Raw genomic sequence first — 26335 nt, 5'->3', positions numbered from 1 at the left:
TTTTATTCTGTAAACCCAAGATGACATACATAGTTCCTTCCTTACCATTTTATCCTCACAACAATTTTATAGGGCTAGGAGTTAATAATTACTGAGTTCCTACATCTCAGAAGAATTATCTCTTCTGCCATAGTGTAATGCCACCCACTTTCTTAGAGTTGAAGCTGAGCAACCTGTTTTAACATTTGATTGAGTTAAATTTGATAGTGCTAAGGCCTAGTGCAGGCTGCATGTTTATGATCCCTTAGTAACAGTCCTATTTTGTACAGTTGATTGGTTGATATTATGTACCATCAAATTGTGTTGACTCTTAGCAACTACATATATTTTCTCCTTGACAATCTGCTTTTATATTTAACCAATGGTACAGTTAGTCCTCAACTTACAACCACAATTGACCCCAAAATTGATGTTGTTAAGTGAAAAATTTGTTAAGTGAATTTGTCCCATTTTACGACTTGCCTTGCCACATTTGTTAAGTGCATCACTGCAGTCAATAAAATTAGTAACATGGTTGTTAAGTGAATCTGAGTTCTCCATTGACTTTGCTTGTCAGAAGGTCACAAAATGACTCCTGAACACTGCAACCATCATAAATATGAGCCAGTTGTCAAGCATTTGAATGTAAATCCCGTGACCATTGGGATGCTGCAATGGTCATAACTGTGAAAAATGGTCATGAGCCATTATTTTCAGCGCCGTTGTAACTTTGAACAGTCGCTAAATGAACTGTTGTAAATCGAGGACTATCTGTATTTAGTAAATAGTAATCTACCCTTAGAAAAGTGTAAACGTTCTAGTTATTCAGTGAGTCAAGTACAACTCATAGAGCATGATTTTATCTCAGGGAACTGATTCCATACTTTTAGTACCTTTTCCCAGTATAGCTAACATTGGTCTCTGATGGACAGAGCTTCTGCTAAAAAGCCAATTACTAATTTTAGTCTTCTTAATTCATGTTTTCCACCACTGACTCCAAGATGCTGAGGAAATGTATGTGGAATGAATTCCACTTAACCACAAATGCCTGCAGCTCATTGGTGCTGGACCTCAGTACAGAACTCTTCTTTCTGCTTTGGCTATTTGGAAAGATTCCCCATTCTGAGACCTGGAGTGCAGCTTGTGTGTGTGTGTATGTGTAAGTGAGTGAGTGAGTGAGTGAGTGAGTGTGTGTGTGAGAGGGGGCGGAGAGAGAGAGAGATGGAGGGGGGAGGGAGATAACATGGCTGTGTAAACTTTCAGCTGCTCGTGGAGCTGCCTCATATTAATAAATAAAAATAGTCTGTTCACCAACTTGTCAAGTGTTTATTTATTTATTTATTTGATTTGATTTGATTTGTCAATCCCTTACAAGGTAATAGGTATAAGTATAAACATGAGTAAGAACACAGGAAATAGGTACAAATAAATGGGGACAATAGGACAGGGACAGGAGTCACGATGGTGCACTTATGTTGCTCCTAATGTGTTCACTGAGTTATGCATGCCTGGAAGTCTCCATTGAAGAAAGTTAAACATATTTACCATGAGCTATGCAAAATAACAGTTGGGTAAATTAGCTGATCATTAAAAACTGCATGAATTTTAAAATGGATCACATTTCTATCTTTACCCTACACATGACAGAGCAAACCCCAAAAGAAATATAAGAAGACACTAATATATCCTCATCCCAGGTTTATATTTGGCACCACTAGTCTTTAAGTCTTTGCATTGTTATCTTTTTTTGTATGTTTTGCAATTAGACATGCAGAGTTTGTTTTTGGCTTAATATAAGATAAAACCCAAGAAAGTTTTTAAAAATTAAAAAGTTAAATATTAAAGTGATTGCAAAGAACAGGATTTCTTCAGATCTGTCAAAGACTGTTATATTATTTGCATGCCAAAAGAAGGAACAATACAAATACCTTTTATTCTAATTACATTTAATATAACACAAATCACTTCTGAAGATTCAGAAAAAGTTGGTTACATAAATGTTATACTAAACTAGTATCCCAAATCCAAAATATCACCTTTTAAAAATTCAGTTAGAATATGGTTTATAGGAATAAATTATAAGTATGCAGCTTCTGATTTTATATTTTAGAACAGCTTAATAATATTATGGGGGGCTATGGATAGAAAATGTTCCTTAGGGCTAGCAATTAAATTAATTAGCAGTAGTTTCAAGCTTAGAAAAAAAGGAAGCATTATCCAGAAGTGCACCACAAAGGATGAATTAGCTCTGCACTCAATACTGTGCATTGAAGACAGTTCTTGAAAATCTAAGTAGTCAAGTATGTGCTAATCTGGTGATTGTGGTTAACAATGTTTAAACAATGATGCTTTATTATCAGTTTTCATTGGGGGTGAGAAAAAGACACAAGGAATTTCTATAGACAGTCTCTTCTGTGCCTGATTAATTTCCTTCTCACACAACAGAGCGATTGGAGAAATGATTACAAGAGAGTAAGCAGGCACAGTGCAGAGTATAGAGGGTTGTTTGCATAGTACACTCATGGCTCCTGACCTGTCAGGTGCAAGAAATCAGGAACCAGGGTTGTTCAAATGAGTATCAGTTTATTCCATATTATCTCTAAACAAGAATCTGAACTAATAACGGCCAAGGTAAATTGGCAATAGATAAAAGTCAGTGGAATTCAAGGAGGGCTGGATTTAGATCTCTTGTGGGTGTGAAGGGACCCTAAACTGATGTAACTCTTGAACCTTCCCTCATGCTCAGCCTAGTCATCTCCTACATAAACCCCTCCTAGCTGCTGGTTCCACCACATTGCTTTTGATGTTTATTACCCACTTGATGTGTATTGTCCATTACTTACTCGCTTGTAATTCGTTTCTCTCCTATCTATCCACTCGGCAAGTGGGGGCAGGCATAGAACACATATACTGACAATAATGGTGATCATATAACTGAGGAACACTGCAAAGATTGTAGATGTGGGCATTGATTGTAAAGGTTGTTTTTTTCCAGCACTTTTTTCAGTACCTTTTACGTTCCAATTTATCCTTTCTAAAAAATATTTTGTTATTTTCAAACAAATATACATAAAATAAAAATGAATATTTCACCACACATGAAGATAAAAAGGACAAAAAATAATGAAGAAAAACATAAAAAAGAAATATATTTACAAATATATTTCAAGTTCATCTCATTTAATAATTTTAAAAGGGAAAACTATGATTTCAGTGTTTGCCAAGCCGCTCCAAAAATTTTTTTCAAAAAGGAAAGATAATGCGACATTTTTTTGATTACCAGAATACATAATTGGCTCAAAAATTGCTAAATCTTACATCTCTGACATCCATCCTTTATATTGTCAGTTGAAATAGGTTTCTATCTCCTAAAACATTTGGTTTTTCCAAGTAATTCAACGTATTGCATAACATTACTCCAAAAGGAGTCTGAAAAAGAACATGATAACATTCGAGTTAGAGTGACCTCAAATATCTTGCAATGGCTAACACAAATAATCATTAGTGGTAAGCGTGTTATGTATCATTCAGAGTATATTTTTATTTGTTAGCCTCTCTGCTTTTGTTATACCTAAGGTGAATTTTAGTACCTTTTCTTTGATAGAGGTTGTTCAAGGACAAGAAATTAAAGTCACTTCTGAGGTAGCTGTTCTAGAGATTGTTTTGATTTCATTTTGCTTTCATTACTAGCAGTTGTATGGTGGCACTGTGCCTGCTTCCTCCCACTGTTATAAGTATCTCTTGAAGGATGTTATCAAATACTTCCTGTCTTCTTAGGCATCAGTTAACACTGACAATATGGATTTCACAGAAGCATTTAAGAAGAACAGCAGCCCTATAAATCATCTTGGCAGTATCGGAGAATGATTTAAGACAGTAGGATTAACTCGATAGGCTAGGAAAACACAACTGTGAGACCTCTTTGCCTAAAGTGCATTATTCTTTTGCTGTTTCTATAGATATAAAGATAAATATATTTTCTCCTGCATAGAAAAAGGGTAAAATTGTCCTAATGGATTCCGAAGTTTCAAGAGTTATTTTTTTTAACAGGCAGGTGGTCTACTCTAAATCAAATGTTCCTTTTTATGCTGATGACTGAAGCACAAATGCTTCATGCAGACACAACAGTTTTAGCTCTGAAATTTATTCTCTGATCAGTTTCTAAGTTTTGGACAGGTGTATACTAGCCTCTATATTTTCCTGAACTCTTTGAACTCTTATATCCTTTCATCCCCTGTAACCTAAGCACACTCAAATACTGATGCACGTTTTCCACCAACCGCCCAGTCACAAGTGTGAAATCCATTCTAACATTCATTAGAACTTTATTTTTTTTAATTTAAATGAAATTCTTTTTTAAAGGCATGAAGTATCCTTTATAAGAATGCAACAATATACAGAAATATTCACAATGCTGTCTATTTTTCAGTGCATTGCTGTAGTTTTTGTTTGCTTCAGTTTTTAATGGGGAAGTAGCTTTAAGAGGGAGTTTATTAAAAGGTTTTTTAAAAGAAAAAAAAAACAATGATTGTCTAAGACTGCTTAACTTCCACTGAGTATCTGATTGCCCAGTTAATCTCTCTTAGCACATTCTGATTGATCTCCTGTTAGAGCAGCTGAAAGTCTCTTTTAAGCGTGGCAGACTTTTATAACTACCCAACTGGGGTAAGTGCCAGGCTATTCTAAGAGATAATCCACTCTCCAAACAAGAGAAATATTTTATGTTGTCAGACCAGGGTTATTGTTTGAGTATGTGATTTGTTCATGTGGTAGAACTCATAACATTTCTATTAAGAGAGGCAGTAGACTAGTTTTATAGGTTCACCCTTAACTGGAGTGATGATCTCTCTGTACTTGCTCATTAAATTTGCACCATGAGTTGCAGTAGTTAAAAGCAAAATTTTTGGCCGTCTTTGTTCTAATTTTTATAGAGTTCTATGACATCTGAAAATGAGCATTCCAACACTAGAAATGCAGCTTATATAGTTCTATTATCTTTAGCTTCTTATCTGTTCATGCATAATCCAAATCCTCCCTTGTTCCACAATCAGCTATAATGCATATGTTTCTAGCTCCAGGCAATAAGAAAATAAAATTCTCAGTAAGGCCAATCCAGACTGTGGTGGTGCATGTAGTGAATGGCTCCGGGTATTCAGTGCATGTGATGCCACAACTCCATGGAGGTCTATTGCTCCCAGTATGCCTCTAAGTGCAATTCATGGTTCTGCTACTCACCTTTAAAGCCCTTCATGATTTGGGGCTGGATTACTTATGGCAGGGGTCCCCAACCTCCGGGCCATGGTTCACTACCAGGCCATGAGCAGCGGGCAAGCGCGTGCACGCGTGTTCCATTTGTGCGAAGCCATCTTCTCCCCCACTGTTCCAGAAAGCCAGAAAGTTTGGGGAACTCTGACTAATGGGACACCAATTGTTTCTATCCATCCCATCTGGTATGGCAGAATAGGCATGCTTTGTGTCCCATCTTTTGGAGAATGTCATTTGGCCAGACCCATGAGCAGAGCCTTTTTTGTCATGGCAACCGTTCTCTGGAATATCATCCCTCCAGAGATCAGATTGGCCCCAACTTTGCTGGCCTTCTGCAAGGCTCTGAAGACTTGGTTCTGGGCCCCTGGGTATGCAATGAAGTACATTTTCTGGTTGCACTGACTGTATGATGCCTTTGTAGTTTATCTCTCAGGTGCTATGCATTTTATGTTTTTGAGTTCAGCAGCCATATAAATTGATTAAAAAGTAAAAAAAATACAATGAATAAGAAACTTTGTGTTATTGTGGCTAAAGAGTCCAGGACCATTACGGAAATCAGCTACTACATTCAGCTTGCATATATATTTCACGTAAATTTCAAAAAATTTCCTTTTTATCTGTTTGGGATTTATTTAGCAAAGAAGACTATCAACGTTGTACATAGTGACTGTCATAACTAGCTGTGTGTGGGGTCAAGGTATTGACATCAGAGGCATTTCTGAACAAAGATGTTGCAGTTGGTGGGCGGATGGCACTACTGTCAGCTGTTGCATGACCTCGCATAAATAGTATCATCACAACTTTAATCTTTCGGGGGTTCAGAGGTAGTGTGCATATTTCTGTTTAACCCCTGGACGCTTGCCTGCATTCATGACCCTTTAACAATTCCTATTCCTCTGCCCGCCCGTGGCACCTTGGCTCCAAATAGTCTAGGAATAAAGCCAATAGTTGTATACTTCCATTGTATGTACATCTATTGTGAGAAATATAAAACATGCTACCTTTTTCATAATATGTGGAGGAGCTACGGTAGATATTATGAAATGATCATTTCCCAGTTTGATACGTTAAAATTTGCCTTAAGCATTAAGCTTTAATTTTGGAGGAAGAAGTACCTGTGCATTGTTCATATAATTCAGGAAATGTATATACTTTGTATTTGGCAGTTTCATATGTATGTCTTTCAATGTCAGCTAAACTTAGACATATCTCTACTACTCTGTAGAAAAGCTTAGTTGCATACGTGGGGTGGGTTCTCTGCATTTAGTCTTAATTCTAGATAAGCTCTATTAACTTTCAGAATAAACCTATAGCAAATGCCTTTACTCTTGGGAACCTTTACTACTAATTTAAGCACAAAAGTTTTAAATTTTCATTAAGAAGGCATTGACTATAAGAATTTGTTAGCTAAGTAGCAGGATTTGACTGACTCAGCAGGTGACTCTCACACAGGGATGGAATTCAAATTTTTAACAACCGGTTCTGTGGGCGTGGCTTAGGTGGTGGGCGTGGCTTGGTGGTCATGTGACTGAGTGGACATGGCTTGGTGGTCATGTTATTGGCTGGGTATGGCCAACTCAATATCACTCACATCGAAGCAAGCATCTCCTTGCCTGTCCTCTCATGACTGTGGGGATGCTGCAATAGTCATAAGTGTGAAAAATGGTCATAAGTCACTTTTTTCAGTGCCATTGTAACTTTGAATGGTCACTCCACACAAGCAAAATACCAGCAAAGAAGGTGAAAAAAACTCCAGAGACATTCCTGAGACAGGAAGTCTAGTCCTGCCAAGAATGTTATAAAGGAGAGGCAGTTTCTGTAAGCAACACCAGAATGTTTCCTTCCTGCTTTCCTTACAGGATTAGGTCAGTAATTTCTTCTAACAACCGGTTCTCCGGACTGATTAGAATGTTAACAACCGGTTCTAGCGAATTGCTGCGAACTGGTAGAATCACACCCCTTCTCTCACATTCAAACAGGTTTATAGCAATGATTGAAATGTACCATAACGTCTGTCTATCTAATCCATTGCTTTAGAAATAGAATCAATAAGTGAATCATAATTTTCTTATAAAGTAGGCATTTATAGCTAGTGTTCTGTTTAAACTGATCTTTCCTGCCAGTATTACCTCACCTTCAATAATTAGATCTATCCTTTTTTGAACTCCCTTTGGCGACCTCCTAATGAATCAGTGCCTACCAGATGAAGTTTTAAAACTTGAATGCTTATAATAGTAGTATTTGTGCTGTGATTCACCAAGACCAATTAAAGACTTAATACATGGTTTTTGGTAGCATGTCATGACCTTAACAAAAATTTGCAAATATAGAAAGTGCAACAACAATCAATATTAATAGATAACAGATAATCAGAATTGGAAGGGACCTTGAAGGTCATCTAATCCAACCCCCCACCCAAGCAGGAGACCCTGGCCTACACCATTTCTGACAAATGGCAGTCCAATCTCTTCTTGAAAGTCTCAAGTGATGACGCTCCCACAACTTCCGAGGGCAAGTTGTTCCATTGGTTGATTCTTCTCACTGTCAGAAAGTTTCTCCTTATTTCCAGGTTAAATTTCTCCTTGTTCAGTTTCCATCCATTATTCCTTGCCTGGCCTACAGGTGCTTTAGAAAATAGCTTGACCCCTTCCTCTCTGTGGCAGCCCCTCAAATATTGGACGACTGCTATCATGTCTCCCCTGGTCCTTCTCTTCCTTCTCACTAGAATAGCCATGCCCAGTTCATGTAACCGTTCTTCATATGTTTTAGTCTCCAGTCCTCTAACTGAAACATCTTAACATGAAGAGTTTACATATTGGTACCCCAGTAATATTTTCAGCCCAAAGATAATTTGTGCTATTTGCTTAGTAAATTATTTGTCTAAAATTATTAGTATACTGAGCTAGGTTAGGCCAGAGACAACATACATTCCTGTTGATTTTTAGTTCAAGGTGTACCCCAAAAATAGGACAAATCCAAATCAAGTTGAGTTAACTTAAGGAAAGTCCAGCATTGATTGCTTTGCTGGATGACTTTCATTGGGGTCTGGAAAGGGACAGTTCCCTTCACTTGGCACTATTAAACCTCTCAGCAGCATTTGGTATCATCAATTATGGCATCTTTCTAGAATGTCACTGAAAATTGGGAATAAGGGAAACTATATTACAATGATTCTACTCTTTCTGGAGCGCCTGTTCCAATCAGGGGTTTTGTAGCAGGAGAGATTGTCTCTAATGAAGTATAGAAATATGGAGTTACTATTTGTTTGTTGAGGTTCTTTGCCACCTGTATTTTAATTCTGAATAGGTGGTGCTTCCCCTGAAAGAACTGGCCTATGATTTTTCATCATGGTTGAAGAGGGATGATCTTTGCCCAGCTTTAATTGATATGCCAGTTCTGGCTTAATGGTTCAGAGGTTTGGCCATTGTGGAAGGCTCCACCCATGCTCCTTCCTTCCCCTGCATTCTTGGTCCTCACCCTTCATCAGGCCAACTTGGCTGCCAATCAGACACCAATCAAACAAGGGAGGAAGAATGGAAAAGAGAAGATGGCTGCCTGGGAGCTTTGCCATCACAGGCCTTGTAAGCAAGAAGCTGAGTAAACCACGCCAAAGTCAAATAAAGAGACAAACTAAATTATAGGGATCAAATAAAGAGACAAACTAAATTATAGCCAGCCTTGATGAGGTGAGACTCAACTCACTCTCACTGGGGAAGAAAGGCCATTTATTTCCTTCCCTCTACCATTTACGAATAAGCATTCAGAAGAAGAGGGGAAGAATCAAGAAGCCCAATAAGCAGAAAAAGTGAAGAAATAGTAAAGACTGTGACAGAAGAGAAATAAAAAGCAGAAACTAAAAAAGATAAATGGCAAATTTAGCTTTGTAAGTTTTTCCATGATAAAATCAAAATCACCCACTAAGGGATATACAATCCAACCAACTGCTAAGTTTCCAGTGCTTTGGCTTATTAAGTCTGGGTCAAACTGGTTCCTGGTGATTCAGAAAAAGAACATGCAACTACCACAATAACTCACACCTTTATCATCAGGTGACTAAATTACTGCAATTAAATACTGCTCAGAAACTGCTGCTGTTGTAAAATGAGGTGGCCTGAAGCTTGACAGATAAAAGGAAAGTCCTACATTGGTTTCTAGTAGGTTTATGATTGCAATTCAAAGTGCTAGCTTTAAAGTACAAAGCTCTATATAGCTTTGAACTGGCTTTTTCCAAATGGAATCAATCCAACAATATTCTCTTGATTTGGGGACATATGGGTGGCAGGATGCTGGAAGCAGTGTTTTCCAATGATGGTCCCTGCTCTATGGATTCGTGTTCTTCCAGATGCCAGTTTGAAACAAACCTTGGCAGTATTCTGACAACTGGTGAAAATTGAATATTTTCTAGAGTTTTGGGGGGACAAGGGAGTAAGCACCTAGATATGGTGGATTAGACAATTACTATTTCTATTAGTTTCTATTTTGTTACTGTTTTATTATATTTTATGTCATATTTTTTCAATAAGTCTGAGGATTGTAATCATGGCATCATATAGAATGGCTAAATAAATGTACTTCTAAATTAGCAAGCATTCTTTGAAATGTCTTACACACAAAATAGTTTCTCCACATTTTTAACTACCATGGGATTCAAACAGTGGTGGGATTCAAATGATTTAACAACCGTTTCTCTGCCCTGATGATTTCCTCCAACAACCAGTTCACCAAACTCCTCAGAAAGTTAACAACCAGTTCTCCCGAAGTGGTGCGAACTGGCTGAATCCCACTACTGGGTTCAAAAACAACAATATCAAGGCCAGGTAACAAGTGCTTTTCTGACTAAATTCAAATCTGAGAATAGATGTGACATTTATTATTTTAATGATAAAAGATCTGATATAATATAATAAAATTTTCATATAACAAATTATTCAGCTAATAAATTTATTTCGTCAAATTTTCTTAGCAAACTCTGGCCTGTTCCATTTTAACCGCATTGTTAAGTGAGTTCTCAAGTTCAAGTAAAACCAGCAACATTGGATTAAGCATGGAGTTCCACGGCAATTGCAAACTAATATTTCAGGTTAGTATGTGTTTCTGTGTTTCCAAGAACAATGTGAACAGGGAAAGATACATGATGTTGCAGACATATGGAAGAGATCCATGTAATACTAATAGGCCGGAGGAATTAAACTTTGGATTAGAAATTGTGTGTGTGGGGGTTTCCTATGTGATACTTTTGTGTTTTCTTTCTCTCATATATTTCCACAGTTACTCAAATGAAAGTAATAACAATGCATACCATAAGCAAAGGTTGCAAGTACTACCAAGAAAGTTATAGAAATAAAAATGGAAGGCCGTCCAAAGAGTAGAATTCCTTTCCAAATGATAAGAGTCATGGTGGCACAGTGGTTAGAAAGCAGTATTGCAGTCTAACTCTGTCTACAGTCAGGAGTTTGATCTTGATGGTCAATGTTGACCCAGCCTTCCGTTCTTCTGAGGTTGGTAAAATGAAGACCCGGATGGTTGGGGCAATATGCTGACACTGTAAATCACTCAGGGTTCCGTAAAGCACTATGGAACAATATATAAGACTAAATGCTATTGGTATAAGAGCTTAGAGGAACACAAGTTTGAATAAATTAAATTAAAGCAGACAACAAAAAAAGCATTTGAGCAGCCATACCACTAATTAAGTTTTTAAAAATCCAGCAATTGAAAACCACAAAACATCTCTTTACATTTGTTGGGAGCAAAAGGAGTTAACATCATTGGCTGAAATCAATAACTAGTTCCAGATGCTGTCCATCCAAGTGTTTTTAAAGGACTAACATGTGAAATTGCTGATCTTCTAGGAAAAATATGTAGCATTATTCTACTTGTATTAGAGAACTGGAATGGAACCCAGGAATTATCAAGGAGGTTACATGCCAGAAATTTAACATCTGTTCTGAATAAATGTAGAAAGCATGATTAAAGATGGAATTATCTATCAAAGAAAAATAAGCTGAAGAAAAAAGAATACAATTGTCTTTTAAAAATAAATCCTGAACCTGTCATATTAACTATGTCCTGAGTGTCAGTAAATATTTATTAGTCAGGGAGACAATGGATTTTTAAAAAGCCCTTTGTTAAAACTCTCTAAAAATTCCTGGAAAATTTAATGTCATTAATTACATTTTAACAAACTTAATGTCATACGGTTACATATTAACAAACACTGAAATTGGTTCAATGTAAAAGGAAGCACATTGAGGGAAAAGTCAACTTCCCATATACACTGTTGAGCCTGGTGATTGATTGATTGATTGATTGGTTTGATCTCAGCAGATGACTCTAGGCGGCTCACAGTTCAGAAATATGTATTATAATTAAAATCTTTAAAATTTCAAAACAATAAAAACCATTAAACCACTCAAAAATATTAAAATGTCTCAATTCGAGTAAATACAAAACAAGACAACTGGCCAGTTAACAATATAACCAGGTGGCATGGCCATTGGTGCTTTAAAGCTTTAAACAAGGTTAGGCCAATAATGTCAGTTTTATATTGTTTGGAGCTCTTCGGGGGAAAAAATGAGTAAATGCATTTCAGTTTGAAGAAGCATGAAGTAATTCACACTGAGCAAAGACGTAACTTTACAAAGCATTGATGAAGGCAGATATGTATTGCTACTCATGAAAAAAAATGAATTTGTAAATGTTAATGATGATATCAACTTAGTGTGTGGCAGCTGTGAAAAAATTATCAAAAAATTATCAAAATTATCACCTACCTTATGGGAGAAAGGGCTAAAATATTTGGGACACTTTAGTTTGGAAAAACACTAGTGATACCTCCTGGTTGAGTGTAATATGAGAGTAATAGTGGGCTCCTACTTGTGAGTACTCCAAAACCAAACTGATTGACCACCAGGAGAAACAAAGGCTTAAATAAGGTGGATTTTAAAGCCATTTTGACTACAATTATGTTATTTGGACAAACTAGTAAGAGAAGGTCTTGTCATCAGCAAGTAGTGCTTCATGCTCAGAGGCATAGCAATGGCAGTGTGTTGTAAGAGAGATGGTAGAATTCTACATGAGAGATGGTAAAATTACACTCCTTTTCGTCTTTGTGGATTTCCTGTAGGCTTCTAAGATAAAGCATACTGGACTAGGTGATCTTTTGATATGATTCATATATGATTAACCTAAACTTCTCTGATGAACAAGAACTAAGTTTTTTTTAAATAGGAAATGCATGATTTCTGCGTAAAATATTCAGTCCATGAGGAATAGAATTAGATTGGTCTGAGAGTTGTAATTCAAATGTTTAATTTGATTTGCATACTGATTTATATTATGCAAAATTGAAAGATTATTAAAACATCTGGTCTTTATTCTACGCAGGAGGATGATCTCCGTCAGATCTTTATGCTCACAGTAGAGGTACTACAGGAATTCAGCCGGCGTGAAAATCTTAATGCTCAGATGTCTTCAGTCTTTCAGCGCTACCTTGCACTAGCCAATCAGGTCTTAAGCTGGAATTTTCTTCCTCCGAATTATATCCTTTTGATCATTTGTCAAAATTCTGTGAAAGTATACCTCAGTTTCAGTAGTATGAATCCTATAAAGGAGAAGCAATATCTTAAATCTAAAAAAGATTAAAATCTGAGCATGCTGGAAGACTATCAGGAAGTAGCTATAGTGATTATTCCAAGGTTTATGCATGTAGAGAGATAGAGTCAAGCATTTCTTTTTTCTTTTTTTCACCAAGAAATACCTTATCTACTTAAAAATGTTGTTTACTGCACATGAAAAAGCTAGATATGCATAATAAAAATTGGTGGATTTATTAACAAGGTAACATGAACATAAATAATAATATTTATTATTAGTTATTCTCTAAAGCATGTCTTTTTATAGCTATACAAAAGTAGAAGCCACATTCCCCAAAATTTAAATTTCTGAAATAGCCCATTGAAAAAGGTCTGAGGGGACATTAAAAGAGAGGCAGACAGGCAGAGAAAATGGAACAGAAAGGGTGACTTCTGGTAAATATCCTACTGTATATTGCAAACTGAGAGGGGATAGTTTAAAATCTGCCTTCAGATCCCTTTTTTCCCAAGAGTTCTCTAATAAAGAACTTTTATATTAGGCCAATACTAGTTAGGTTGAACTTCTTGACACCCTTAGTCTGTAAGCTGGGAACTCTTTGGCTGCTCTGCCAAAAATTTCATTACTGCCTAGCCCAAGAAATTCCCTTATTATATTAAAGCTTAGACTGTTATATGGTTAGAAAAGTGTACTTATTGGGAAAAGGAAATATAGCATATAGGAAAAAGCAAACAAAAAAAAATGAACACATATGCAGAATAGTGAAGATCAACAAAATTAGTCTAGGCTGATCAGTTGCTACTTTCTTGAATAAAATCTTGACTGTCAGCATATGAAATGTCAGTTCATAGCTAGGGATCTACTTAGAAGTAGCATCTAGATCTCCTGATGGAACATTTATATGCTCCACTTCTCTGGCTGTATATTTTGCCTCTCTTGTCTCTTTTTTTTTAGCACGTCCTCAGTTCTACAGAAGAGGAACTGTAAAAGTTTTGTTCAGCAAAACATACTGCTCAGCCTTGGATGTTCTGGATCTAGATAGCAAGTAAAAATTATTTAGCAATTAAAGCCATCTTAGTAATATTTGGCAGAATTCTAAAGATGCAGTCTGTTTTCTCCAAGTTATGACATTATATAAATAGGATTACATGGCTTTTTAAGAGAACAAAAGCTGGATTGTTTTAATTCTGGCTTCTAACTGTGGGTCCAACTTATCAGACACTTTAGGGGGCACTGTTGTGCCATATCAAAAATCTAGAGATTTGTCTTCTTGCCTTATGCCAACAAAATAGTTTGAGAGCTGGGATAGCTCCCTAATGTAGAAGGACTACAACATTTGGGATTGTTTAGAACAAAAGACAGTGAATGGAAAAATAATAGAGGTTTATAGAAACAAACTTTATGTAGATATTCCTCTAAATGAGGAGAGATCCAAGAACTACAGAACAAAATGCTTTTTCACAAACTACATAATTAAAGTGTGCAATCTGTTGCCAGCAATTGTAATGGGTGTTAATTTGAGTGGCTTTAAAAAGGGACAAGACAAGTCCATGAAGGATCAGACTATCAATGGCTAGTGATAGTCATTTACTACTTTCTGAATTATAGGCCACATGTCTTATATACAGGTTAAAGGGAAACAACACTGCAAGGGAACATTTCCCTGCAGTTCAGCCTTTATTTTTATTGTTTATTTGTTACATACATATATGTACCACTTTTCCTCCACAATACATCATGCCCCATTCTTTTTTTCTCCTCACCAGGGGCATTTCTGTCAGTTTGGTTGGGCTAAGAGAGAGGGTGTGTGTGTGAGACCCAGAAATGAAAAAAATGAAATGAGAAACAAAACAAAACAAGGAGAAAGTATTTCATTCACCCAATATGCTTAACCAAGTCTCAACTTGTGTACCTGTGAAGTTATGGGCAAAACTTAAAGCTTGTAAAAAAGCTGAATTCTGGATAGCTAATGTTAGGCAGAAATTTGGGGCAGTAGTTTTAAGGAGAAAGTTATATAACAGAGAAAAAAGGCAGATTTAAGAAAAAAATGTAAGAGAAGAGAAGTTCATAGAGATATTAGCAACAGAGTTTTGGACTCAGCTATGTAAAAGATATGAATAGTGTTCAATAAAACTTAAACTATTATACTTATTTTTTTAAATAATTAGTACAACTACAAAACTAATTGAATTCCATTTTTCTGAGTGGCATTGTTCCCTTCCCCCAACCAACCAAAGTAAATATCTGAATGTTATATGAGATTCAATAATGTACTCATTTGTGTTTGTTTGTTAACTTTTAAGAAGGCAGATGGATAATTAAACTATCTTCTTTCAAATATACTGTTTTTACTAGATTTACATGTAATTTAGTGAATAGCAAATGCGTATGCATTCTGGATAACCCCTGTGTTTTAAGTATTTATAGCGTTGCAACTTTGGAGTAGTGCTTAATGTAAATGCACAAAATGATTGTATTTTTACATTGATTGTTTATGTATACTAATATCATTTTTATAGGATTACCTTGTATTATCTGAAACATAGCATATGTTTTGTCTTTTAAAGACTGCCCCTGTGTAAAGTTATTAGCAAAGAAACTCAATCAAAATTAGTGTGACATGTGTGCATGAGGTGGGATATAAAGTTCCAGATTTAAACCATGTATCCATTATCCCTGCTGTGAAGTGTGTAGACACGCTTGCATATGTGTAATTGATACATTTTTTATCCAACAAGAAGCTAAACTCAGTTGAATCCTTTGAAGTATGTAGGATATGCTAGTAGGTTTCAAAGACTTAAATTGCCAGGCAACATCTGATAAAACCAGCCAAAAGCATTTTAATATACAAATCATATTTTTGACAGGTTTGATACCTGTTGAATGTGGTATCATTTTTGTTCCTTGTCTCATCGGAACGATTATTACACGATTGAGCCACTATGGAATGTTTCGTCATTGTGATCAAACTGTTATCTGGCATTCCTAGGGTGTTCTTTTTTGCAGTACAATGTCTTTTATTCCTTCTCCTCATGCATGAATTATGCTGTGTATGTGAAGAGGCTTAAAATTTGTTTCCATTGCATTCTTTCTGAATGGGACCTGTTGTATCAGGGATTTAAAACAGAAGAAGAAGAAGGCCAAATTGGAATGTTGTTGTTGACCTTGACACCAGACAACTAGGCAGACATTATATAGCTATGTTTGAATCCTCACAAAATGTGATGCTAAAGCCAACAGAGTCCTGGCGTGAGACCCTCCTGGACAGCAGAGTGATGGAGCTTTTCTTTACAGTAAGTTCCATTGTTCTCTTTTGCTAGTTTAATAGCAACAAAGCTACAGCTCCCATCACTTCTTTCTCAGATTGTTGTTGGATTTTTCCCTCTCTTGGATGCGGTAGGAAGACTTCAGGTAAGAGTTGCATAAACCATACTCTATGCTTCGCCAACACAACTGGTTAAATCTTTTAAATCAGTCAATGTTTGTATTAATTCCTCTGCATTGTCTTCATTTAATTTAATAATGGTCGTGATTTAAACAGAACAGGGTTGTTGAGTATCTTTTAACTACTTCTTCAGTATTGCTGGTCAAATAAAATTTCTCTAGTTGATTGTAAAAACAAATTAAGCTATGCCTGCTCTCCTCTTAGGCACTATGCAAATAGAGTAAAACAAAACTAAAGGGAGCTTAAAGCTGTTTCCCATTTGGCAACTTCCTACATGGATAATGTTTTCATTTAGGAAACTTATGTTTATTCTGGCACGTACCATAAGAGTGCCTGCATGATGCATATAGCTTTTCCTCTGGAATCTTAGTTCTGTGTAAGAATTTGTGGCATTTCATGTGAACCAGCCTGTGCTGTTTGAGTTAAGCGCTCTTCATGAAATGTTCAGTCCAGTCATCTGCAAGTTCAATATGCAGAAGAAGGAAATCCCAATTTAACTATGATCAATATCCGGCAAAGAAAAAGAAAAAAGAAAAATTCAGAAGCAACAGCCAAGCAGAGCAGAGATAGTGTAACAGTCATATTAGGTCTAAAAATTAAGCCAAGGTGAGGAAAGAATTGAGTAAAATTTAAGGAAATGGTGCAAGACAAGATAAAAGTAGTAGATGTTTAAAAGCTCAGAATCTATGTGAGTTTTAAAAGGTGTTTACTTGTTAAATAGAACCAACATGTACTGTGTTTCTCATATAATAAGGCCGGGTCTTTTTTTTTTTTTTGAGCCCCCCAAAAATGGCTAGGCCGTCTTTTCGGGGGTGACTCAATTCCCCCCCCTTGCATCTTCGGGCGGGCGGGCAGCGATGGCTTGGATGTTGACCTCGGCATTGGTGGGGCACTTCATATTGGGGTCAACGCAGGCAGCACCATACCCGGTGTGCAACAAAAGTACTTCTTAACAGCAAGCCCCCCCACCATTCCCCCCCCCATTTTGCATGTTTTAATATAGGCCTTAATTTGGGGGGAGGGGCTTAATTTCATTTCATGCCTATAAAACATGCTTGTTGGAGAAACAGGGTAATAAATAATCATTCAAAATACAATAAAATACTAATTAAAATGAATTAAAACTAACAAAATTCCATGTAATGCTTATTATTTTAGAATTAGCTCAGTGCTTTAATATATTATTAAATTGAGACAACATAGAAATTGCTCCATATTTTTATTTTTACAATATAAAGATGTTTCAAAAATTGGTAGGGAATACATCTCCTGAATAGCAATACACTTTTTCAACATGATGAGTGTACATTTTCTCCCCCAAGGTATGATAATTTTCTATGAATTAATGGAGAAATGGACCATGTTTTTAGCATTAGACAACTACCTTAGGTAATCTGTTTTTGGAAGATAAACAGCAACTGTTCTCCTCCCTCCCCCCCCAATAAATTAGAATGAGATAGCTAGAATTTGGGATTGTTGCTTCTAAAACAATGGATGTGTTTAAGACTTTTTTTAAAAAAATAATAATGCTTTTATAGAGCATGCTACTTTATTCCAAAATATTTAGTTATAGATATGTAAGTTAGTTGTAAGTTTTTAATCTTGCTTAGGCATTTTCAAAAAAATAAAATAAAAAACTGTGCTGGCAGACCACTTAACAGCTGCACACGATATGAACAGCTGTCTAGACAACCAGACAGTTGCTACTGTCAGCTGGGACCTCCTCAGGCAAATAGCTTTTAGGTTTACAGGTTAACCCTTTCTAATATAATTCTTCATTGGCAAGCCTTTGGGTTAAATTCCTTTGGTTGCTGGTAAAGGAACTATTTTTTAGATTTAAATCTTGTTTTCACCAGATTCACTTTTCCCAATAAACATCAACTCCATATTAATGAAATAGGGGTTAACAATCTTATTTGTATGTTATTCACTGGATCTCCAGAATAATCTCTTCTATACTGTTATAAATTCCTCATTTAGAGTGGATTTGCTCCATTTGTAACTCAATTTAAGTAATGTATTTCTTGATTGTCAACAAAATCAGTTGTGAATTTAATTTTTAAAATAATTACAGGTGCCTTTCATTATTATCTAGAGAATATATTCTAGTTTGTAGGTATTCTAGTTTGTTGTGAAGCTAAACTTCAAATTTTCCCTATAAATAAAAATAAAGTCTCCATTTTGACAACTGTGTATTTTGTTGTAGGAATAACAACTGTACATTATATTTTCTTGTAGGTTTTCTGTATTTATTAAACACTATGTATTGCGAGCAGTTCATAAGACATGTTAAGCACATGTAATAATATAATAGCAATAAATATTAATTTAGTGTGCCTTTAAATTGATTGTGAGACTAGTGTTTGTTAGGTTATAATGACCATTTGAACTATTACATTTGTTTAAACAAGGAGAAAACAGTTGTCCCATATTACTTTATAATAATATATCCTAAAAGTGTATCAGGATATTGAATTCAGAAGTTCTATTATGCATCCAAAGTTGTCTTTTAAAGATTGGTCTATTGATGCCCACGCTTGCTATAAATATTCCGTCTACAAATGATTGATCTATAGGAGTGATTTATTGTCCATGAGGATCCCTTAAGGAGGCTAGTGCCAAAAAGGAGAGCAGTCTTGCAGACAGAAACAATAGGATCAAGACTAAAGAGGTTTGGGAAGTTATAAGAAGATTTTGCTTCAAGGAAATGTGTTTGGTTCTTGAGAGTTTGGTGTTTACCTCTACTAAAGAAGCATCTATATAATCTTGATTGAACTTGTCGACTAACTTTAGCAAGGCACTGTAGCCCAGGCATAGTTAGCATAATAGAGATGGCTGTCATTATTGCTGTTTTTAGAAGGAGCAGCATGTCTGACTGGCTGGCAACTGTTTCCCTCTAAGACTTAAAATGCATAGACAGTTTAACATGTAGGTAGGTCCCTGGCTTTGACTAATTTAATATGACCGCTTGAGTTGGTCTCCTGAAGTGGCAGTTTGCATACATACCAAGGAATGACTACTAATACACAAGATATTAGGAAAAGCTGTTTATGTGTGTGTGTGTGGGGGGGGTGCATGTGTGTTTGCTCACGCTCTTTAGGACTGTGTCATGTGATTATGGTAAAAGAACATCTTATTTCTTCTCCCCACCTCCTCATGTGATGTTAACCCTCTCACTTCTGAAAAGGTGCATCGAAAAATTAGAGAAGACACCGATATGGCACAAGACTCTCTGCAGTGTTTAGCCCAGCTAGCCTCTCTTCATGGGCCAGTCTTTCCAGATGAAAGCTCTCAAGTTGATTATTTGGCTCACTTCATTGAGGGATTGCTCAATACTATCAATGGGTAGGTAATATATGCTTGCTTCCTAGAATTTGGGATTGCTGGGGAAGGGAGGTGGGACTTGTGTTCTGTTCTTTGAAGAGCAGCGTAGCACTACAACATAAAGATACCTTTCTGAGCAATAATGGAATGCTTTTAAACTTTACAATAAAGTTATTGGGCTTTTTTCTTTTTTTAAAAAAATGGTTTTGTCTACAGGATTGAGATAGAAGATTCTGAAGCTGTGGGCATATCCAGTATAATCAGCAATTTGATCACTGTATTTCCTCGCAATATATTAACAGCCATTCCAAATGAACTTTTCTCTTCGTTTGTTAACTGCCTCACACATCTCACATGCTCTTTTGGAAGAAGTGCTGCCTTGGAAGAAGTTGTAAGTAGCAACATAAATTTTGTGAGGTTCTTCCAAAATGTTGAAACTTTAAAATACTTTTAGTTTTATGTAATGTCTAGCTTATGGTACTATTTTTTCCCTTAGTGCTCAGTTAATTTGTAATGGTTACAGTGAGCTGCATCCTTTCCTGTGGTCCTATTCTGTTTTATGAAGAAATTTAGTTGGTTTAAAGGCTCCTAATGAAGCACAAAATCACCCTGAGTTAAAGCGATGTACTAGATGCAGAGTTGGCAGTTCTGCAGTGAACTATATATTTACGTTGTGTTTTGATATTTTCCTCAGTTTAGTATTGTTTGATATTAGCATGAAAAAATGAAGTCTTGACATTATGTTACTCCAATTAATACATTTTAGTTCCTGTTATAATAACATTTTGTGTGGGGATTATATCAACATTGCTGGATATAGTAGGTTGAACTGGATAATTTCCCACATGTGAACATTTTTGTTGCCTTTACTGGATTCTTTATAAGTTTAAAGCAATTAACTGAAAATAAATCAATAAATCTATAAATATTATATATTCATATTATAAGGATTTTTCTGTACAGTGGTTTACAGTTGTAAATGTATTTATAAGGGAAATACAAAACTGAGTAAGAGGAAGGCATGAAAACTGGTAACGTGTACATATTTTAAATCTGAACTTCTGGGGTTAAAGAATTTGCGTTTGGTCTCCAATTTAACGGGATTTTTTTTCCATTTAATTGTTCTTTCTTATAAAGCACACTCCATATCTCTCTCATCTTGCATTTTAATTTACATACATTTTATCTCTAATTCTCCTCCAGTATTGAGTAAGAGATCTATATACCATCTGTGTAACATCTAGTTTGGGCTTCCAGAATTGTCTTCAGCTTTTGCTATATAAAATTAAGATTTAGGAGTAAGAGGCAGAGGTTTCAAACTATTCCACTTTTCAAATTGAGCAGAATAGGTTAAGAGTAATTGTTGGATGGAGCATCTACTACATATTGCCTGAGTGGATTTGACAGAGCAGACCAATTTCCCTAATCTGTGCTGGTGTTCACTTTCGAAACTATAATAGTGACTTTTTAAAAAATGTATTGGAATAAAAGGTTTTTTTGAGCACTTGTGAATTTTGTCTTGAGATTGATGGTTTGAATGAAATGTAAATATCATTTACATTTTTACCATCATCTAGAATGCATTGTCTTCAGAAATTCAGAAAGCCATCTTATAACAGCAACGCTGAAAGCAATTAATAAAATATTTGGTTTTAATTTTAGGATTTAATTTTAGATATTAAATCATTGTGGCCTTTAGTTTATTGGTTTTAGCACATATGGCGGTATCTCAAACGCCAGATGGGTATAATATTTCCTGCAGAGGAGTCTGCATTGACAGTTCTTAATACCTTGTAGGTTTATACTGGCACAGTATGTCCTTGTGCCCCAAAAGTGTTTTAAATGTGTGTTCTTAAGTATATGAAGAAGTGATATAGTAGACAATGTATTTTTTTCAATTGCAAATGCAATTTCCATGGTTGTCCGCATATTGATAAAGACAAGCTTATAGGACATCGATGCATTAGAATCTAGGAGAGAGATGTGATGCTTCAGATGCAATTCTAAACAGATACTTCAGGGGATATAGCCATCTGTGCCCAGCAAAAGATACACATGCTTTAAAGAGTTGTAGATAAATACAATGTATGTGCCTCTAGATATTCAAAGTAGTTTCTTTTAAAATCAGAACTGAATCTCTGTATAGTCCTAGAATCTAGTAACTCAGCTTTCCACTTCATTTATGAATATTCCACATGATTGTATCTTGAATTACTAAAGGAATGTTTTTATTAGTCCTGATAATTCTACACATATTTAAAAAAAATAACAAAGTTTTCTCCTTCCTTACAGTATTGAGTTTTGCTTTGTGTATTTAAGTTCATAATGGGGAGATAGACTTTGAATGGAGAAAAAAAGGGGGTGAATTTTACTATTCTGTTTCAATTTTCCTCATCACCTTTGACAGATTTCCATAAAGCAGTTAGCACGGGGCTAATGTCCCCAGCGCTCTTGCTAGCATACAGCAGCAGGCAATTATGTTCCCACATTCTTCTTAAATAGCAAAGGATTTTTGCATTGCATGAGCTTTGTAGTAATCAGAAGCATGAACCTGTTCCAAAGCTCCGTATAACAGGAGATTTACCCCAGACCATTCCACTCATAGAATCATTAGAAAAGTTTTGTCATGTTGACTGAGAAAACAAGCAGTGGGATGTATGAACTAAACCATGCTCGTTTCACCAGCTCTGAAACTTTGAAGTAATGATATAAGATATTCCTAAGCCCCATTACCCTATGTATTGCAGTTTGAAATTGTTAATTGTTCATTAGTTTAAACAGCAGGTAGAGCTAACCAGCATGTAGGGAATTGCCGCTTTAATTTTTTATGTGGCTTTAGCTAATGTGTCAGTATTAATAGAAAAAAATAATTTCATGTAGCAGCAGATTTGTAAAGGAGATGTGAAAAACCCGTTATTTATTATCTAGAATTTATCTGTTATTAGTTCTAGCATTGTAGCCAATCCAATGCTAAAGCAGGATTTAATTCTTATTTATTAGATTTATATCCCACCTTTATTTTGTACAAATCAAGGTAGCATGAAGTGCACACTATTCTCTCCTCCTATTTTCCTCACAACAACAACCTTATGTAGTGGCCTGAGTAAGAGTGACTGTTCAAAAATTAACCCAGTTGATTTTTGTGCCTAGCAGGAGACTAGAACTCACAGTTTTCCAGTTTCTAGCCCAGCACTACATTAAACTGATTCTCAGATTTTAAATGAATTTAAATTTCTTAAAATAAAAAATATATTAAAAAACCCATTTGATATAGGAAAATCATGCCATCCTATATCCCACATTTCTTCTGTATATACCGGTAGTTACAAAATTTGCAGACATTTTTAAACAATAAAATAAAATTGGAGCTTTTCTTGTACTTTTCAGAATAGTAATTTCTAATACTATTTTCCAGTTGTTTTTTAGTTTTGTTTAGAAAAATCAATTTTGTATAATTTAGTTTGCTTCTAGATAGATATATGTTTGGATATGTAATATACAAAAGTATAATTTATTCAGGCAATACTCAGTTTTGGATTGAATTTACTTTAAATTAGTAAATTTAGTTTCAGTTTCTGTTACAGAGAGACTACAAACTAATGAAACCTAAATAATGCAAGAAAATAGTTAACAAAAAAAAGTTAACAAAAAGAGTAAGCCATGAACACTGAAATACTGTATATTAAAGCAATTTTTGCCCTTCACTGTATTTTATTACTGCATTGCTTTTCAGAAAAAGAGAATTAAGAAGAATCAGAGAACACGTTTGCCATGTGAAATATTGTAAATCTAAAAGACTATCAGTATCCACAGTTCTTTCTTCCACCTTTTGCTTTAACCATTTTCATGGATTTTTGAAAAAAGACGACTTGTCTGCATTTATTTAATCTTTCAGAGCATGGTTTTCAAACGGTGTTCCATGGAACTATGGTGTCCCATGAGAGTTTGACAAGATTCTGTGAGAGATTAAAGAGTCAAAAAGTTACTTACGTCAATTCAGCCAAATTTGGTCACCAGTCCATTGACTCTTGATCAAGGGTTATGAGAGATTTTATTTTTAAATTATAGCTTCTGCCTCCTGAAAAAAATTGAAAACGCCTCAGTTAGGGGTCAGAGGTTTTTTTTTTGTATAAATGTTTGTAAACACAGATTAATTTCTTTCGTACCTTGTCATTTTATTACATAGTTTAAAAGATACTAGGAAGTATTTGTAATCCAGTTTTTTAAAAAATGAATTTTTAAATTAAATTGTTTGGGAATATCTTTTTAGTTTCTTCCCTTCCTGTCTTTACATCTAATGCCATTTAAATGAAAAATAAGACTTGCAGAAAATCTCCCCTTCATTCACCTCGGATCATATTTGCTGAAAAAGTCCGCTGGATTACTTGACCACTGTAATCTTAGTGTGTCGGGTATAGGTTTAAAGAACTAAGAACTTCATATTTCAAAAGTTAGAATGAGATTTTTATCATAAGAACACTTTCTGACAATTTATTCTTGATCTACTATTGGGTTTACCTTTTTATTTGGGAGGTAAACTGTTTGAATTGTTTTACATCCTCTGACTTTGCATAAAAGCAACATGTTCTCATTCTGTGTGTGTATGTGGTAATGTCTATTTATCAATCAACTTTTGTTTCCAGTTTTAAAAATAACAGTTTATTGGAAGAGATTTCTTTTCCCAAACGCGAACTTCCTTTCTCATTTTTGCAAAATAAGTTCAAAGGCTTGAGGAAATTTGTGTAACATTTTGACAGGAGAGTAGAAACACAGCTAATGGGAAGGAATATCATATGGTACTCCAGTTGTGCAACTAGCTGTTTGGATTCTTTGAAGGTTTATAGTATACTGGGTTCAAATCACAATACATTATCTGTTAGTCTAAAAGCCTACTGGAAACAGTGAAAAGTAGTAGGCATTGTCACACAATAATAATTGGAATTAAGTATATAGACAACTAATGGAAAAAATATTCTTGCAAATTTACTGAGTTAATGTTGATGAAATATCTGACTACTTTTGGATAATTTGTATTTTTGCTTTATCTCTTTAGCTTGACAAAGATGATATGGTCTATATGGAGGCATATGACAAGCTCTTGGAATCATGGCTTACCTTGGTACAAGATGATAAACATTTCCACAAAGGCTTCTTTACTCAGCACGCTGTTCAGGTTTTTAATTCTTACATCCAGTGCCACTTAGCTGCTCCTGATGGCACAAGGAATTTGGTAAGTTCTAGAGGCAATTATGAAAATCTTGAGATGTGGAATAATTTAAAAGTTGATTTATTCAAATATAAAGATGAATAAGGTATTGACCAAGATTAAACAATCATGCTAAACCTTTGGTGGTGTGTGTGTGTGTGTGTTGAGAGGGAGGGAGGGAGAGAAATGTAGTTTCTCCGATTTTGCTATCTGGTCAGTGGAAGTAAATGTATTTATCTTTACAGTACTACACAATAGGTTTCAAATACAGTAATTTCTATTTAAAATATCTTTAAAACTGTCAAAAACAAAGTGACAAGTCTAATGAAATAATAATCACAATGGGATAATTAAAATTTTAATTAAAATTTAATTTTTCAAAATAATGCAGAAATCCAAACCCATCCCCCTTTCATACTGACTCTTCCAGTTTTCTTGATTTGTTACATATAGTCTGAGAAACCAGGGTTTAGCTGTACTGGTATAATTATCACCATTTATCTATCAGTCTTGGATTATTGAAATAGGATTTAATGATAATTCAAACATTCCTTTGGGCATGGAGAACACTTACTGATGATTGATGATTCTAAGTCCTCAGTGACTAGGTTGATGCCAAAGTGCCAGCCAATACATTTCATAATTAAGGCCTTTGAGTTTGTGACTAGATAATTCCAGCATAATTTGTTTGTGCAGATAATTCATTAATTTCTCTGTGATAAGTTCATCCCCACGCCTGTTTACTTAGAAGCCACAGCTGACAATACAAAAACTTCTGATTTCTTCAATATCAAAGCAGCAACTAATGTTTTCCAAACAAGAAGCACTTTCCATAGACAGCTGTGGCATTGCAGCTATTAAGAACATTATTGGGTGGTGGGATCAAGGGAAGAGGATTGAGAGAGCCTCTTAAAAGATGAAAGCATGGCTTGGTTCTAGTTTCCAGTATTCTTGCTAAGATATCTGCAATGATTTTAGATGGGATTTCAAGATGTGTTTGTTTTTTTCTGCTGTGGAAAAAAAAACTAATTTACCCCAGTTGAAAAATATGGTAATTGTGAATTGATAATTGAAAATAATTACATACTCTTGGTTCTGTTTTGCAGTAATCAGCTTCATTATTAAAATCTAATGCATTCAACAAAGCACAATACTGTTTTGTGTATGTTACTGTAGAGTGCTATTGCAGGAGTCTTGGTTAATGTTAGCAGATTCTTGGTTAATGGCCATATTTGGAAAGCTAGGAGTACGTGGTAGTGCCAGGACTACCATGGGAGAGGCTTGCCTATTTAAAGTACAACTGCCACAAATCAGCGAGTTCTGGAGGATGACATGGAATAAGTCTGAAGACCTGTCAAATTGGAGTGTTAGTGCTACTGTTGATGATAATTATATGCCCTCAAGTATATCATGAAATGGAAGTGTAAATCTTATTTTTGAGCACTGGAATGATAAAATCACGAGCATTTATGTCCTCTGCCATTTCAGTGACTGGCTCAGTTTCAGCAAATCCTTAAGTCCCT

At 35.4% G+C, this 26335-nt stretch overlaps 1 protein-coding gene and 1 long non-coding RNA gene across 2 annotated transcripts in view; one reads left to right on the top strand and one right to left on the bottom strand.

Annotated features, from left to right (window-relative positions):
* Nucleotides 1-26335, top strand: part of XPO4 (exportin 4) — a 78712-nt gene that overhangs the window by 20094 nt on the left and 32283 nt on the right. The window contains exons 5-10 of the mRNA XM_026675073.2: nt 10208-10324; nt 12631-12784; nt 16018-16130; nt 19470-19627; nt 19823-19997; nt 24660-24836. Coding sequence (XP_026530858.1) covers nt 10208-10324; nt 12631-12784; nt 16018-16130; nt 19470-19627; nt 19823-19997; nt 24660-24836 — 894 coding nt within the window. The remainder of the gene's footprint in view (nt 1-10207; nt 10325-12630; nt 12785-16017; nt 16131-19469; nt 19628-19822; nt 19998-24659; nt 24837-26335) is intronic.
* The window catches only part of LOC148130387 (uncharacterized), a 60345-nt gene continuing 57600 nt past the window's right edge, over nt 23591-26335 (bottom strand). Inside the window, exons 2-3 of the long non-coding RNA XR_015749734.1 lie at nt 24722-24816; nt 23591-23684 (exon numbers count right to left, since the gene is read on the bottom strand). This is a non-coding gene — a long non-coding RNA (uncharacterized LOC148130387). The remainder of the gene's footprint in view (nt 23685-24721; nt 24817-26335) is intronic.

Source organism: Notechis scutatus, chromosome 5 (assembly GCF_049901735.1).
Source record: "Notechis scutatus isolate UNSWTSFEM ecotype Mainland chromosome 5, rNotScu1.2, whole genome shotgun sequence".
Lineage (NCBI taxonomy): Eukaryota > Metazoa > Chordata > Lepidosauria > Squamata > Elapidae > Notechis > Notechis scutatus.
This window is presented reverse-complemented; position numbering and strand designations above follow the sequence as displayed.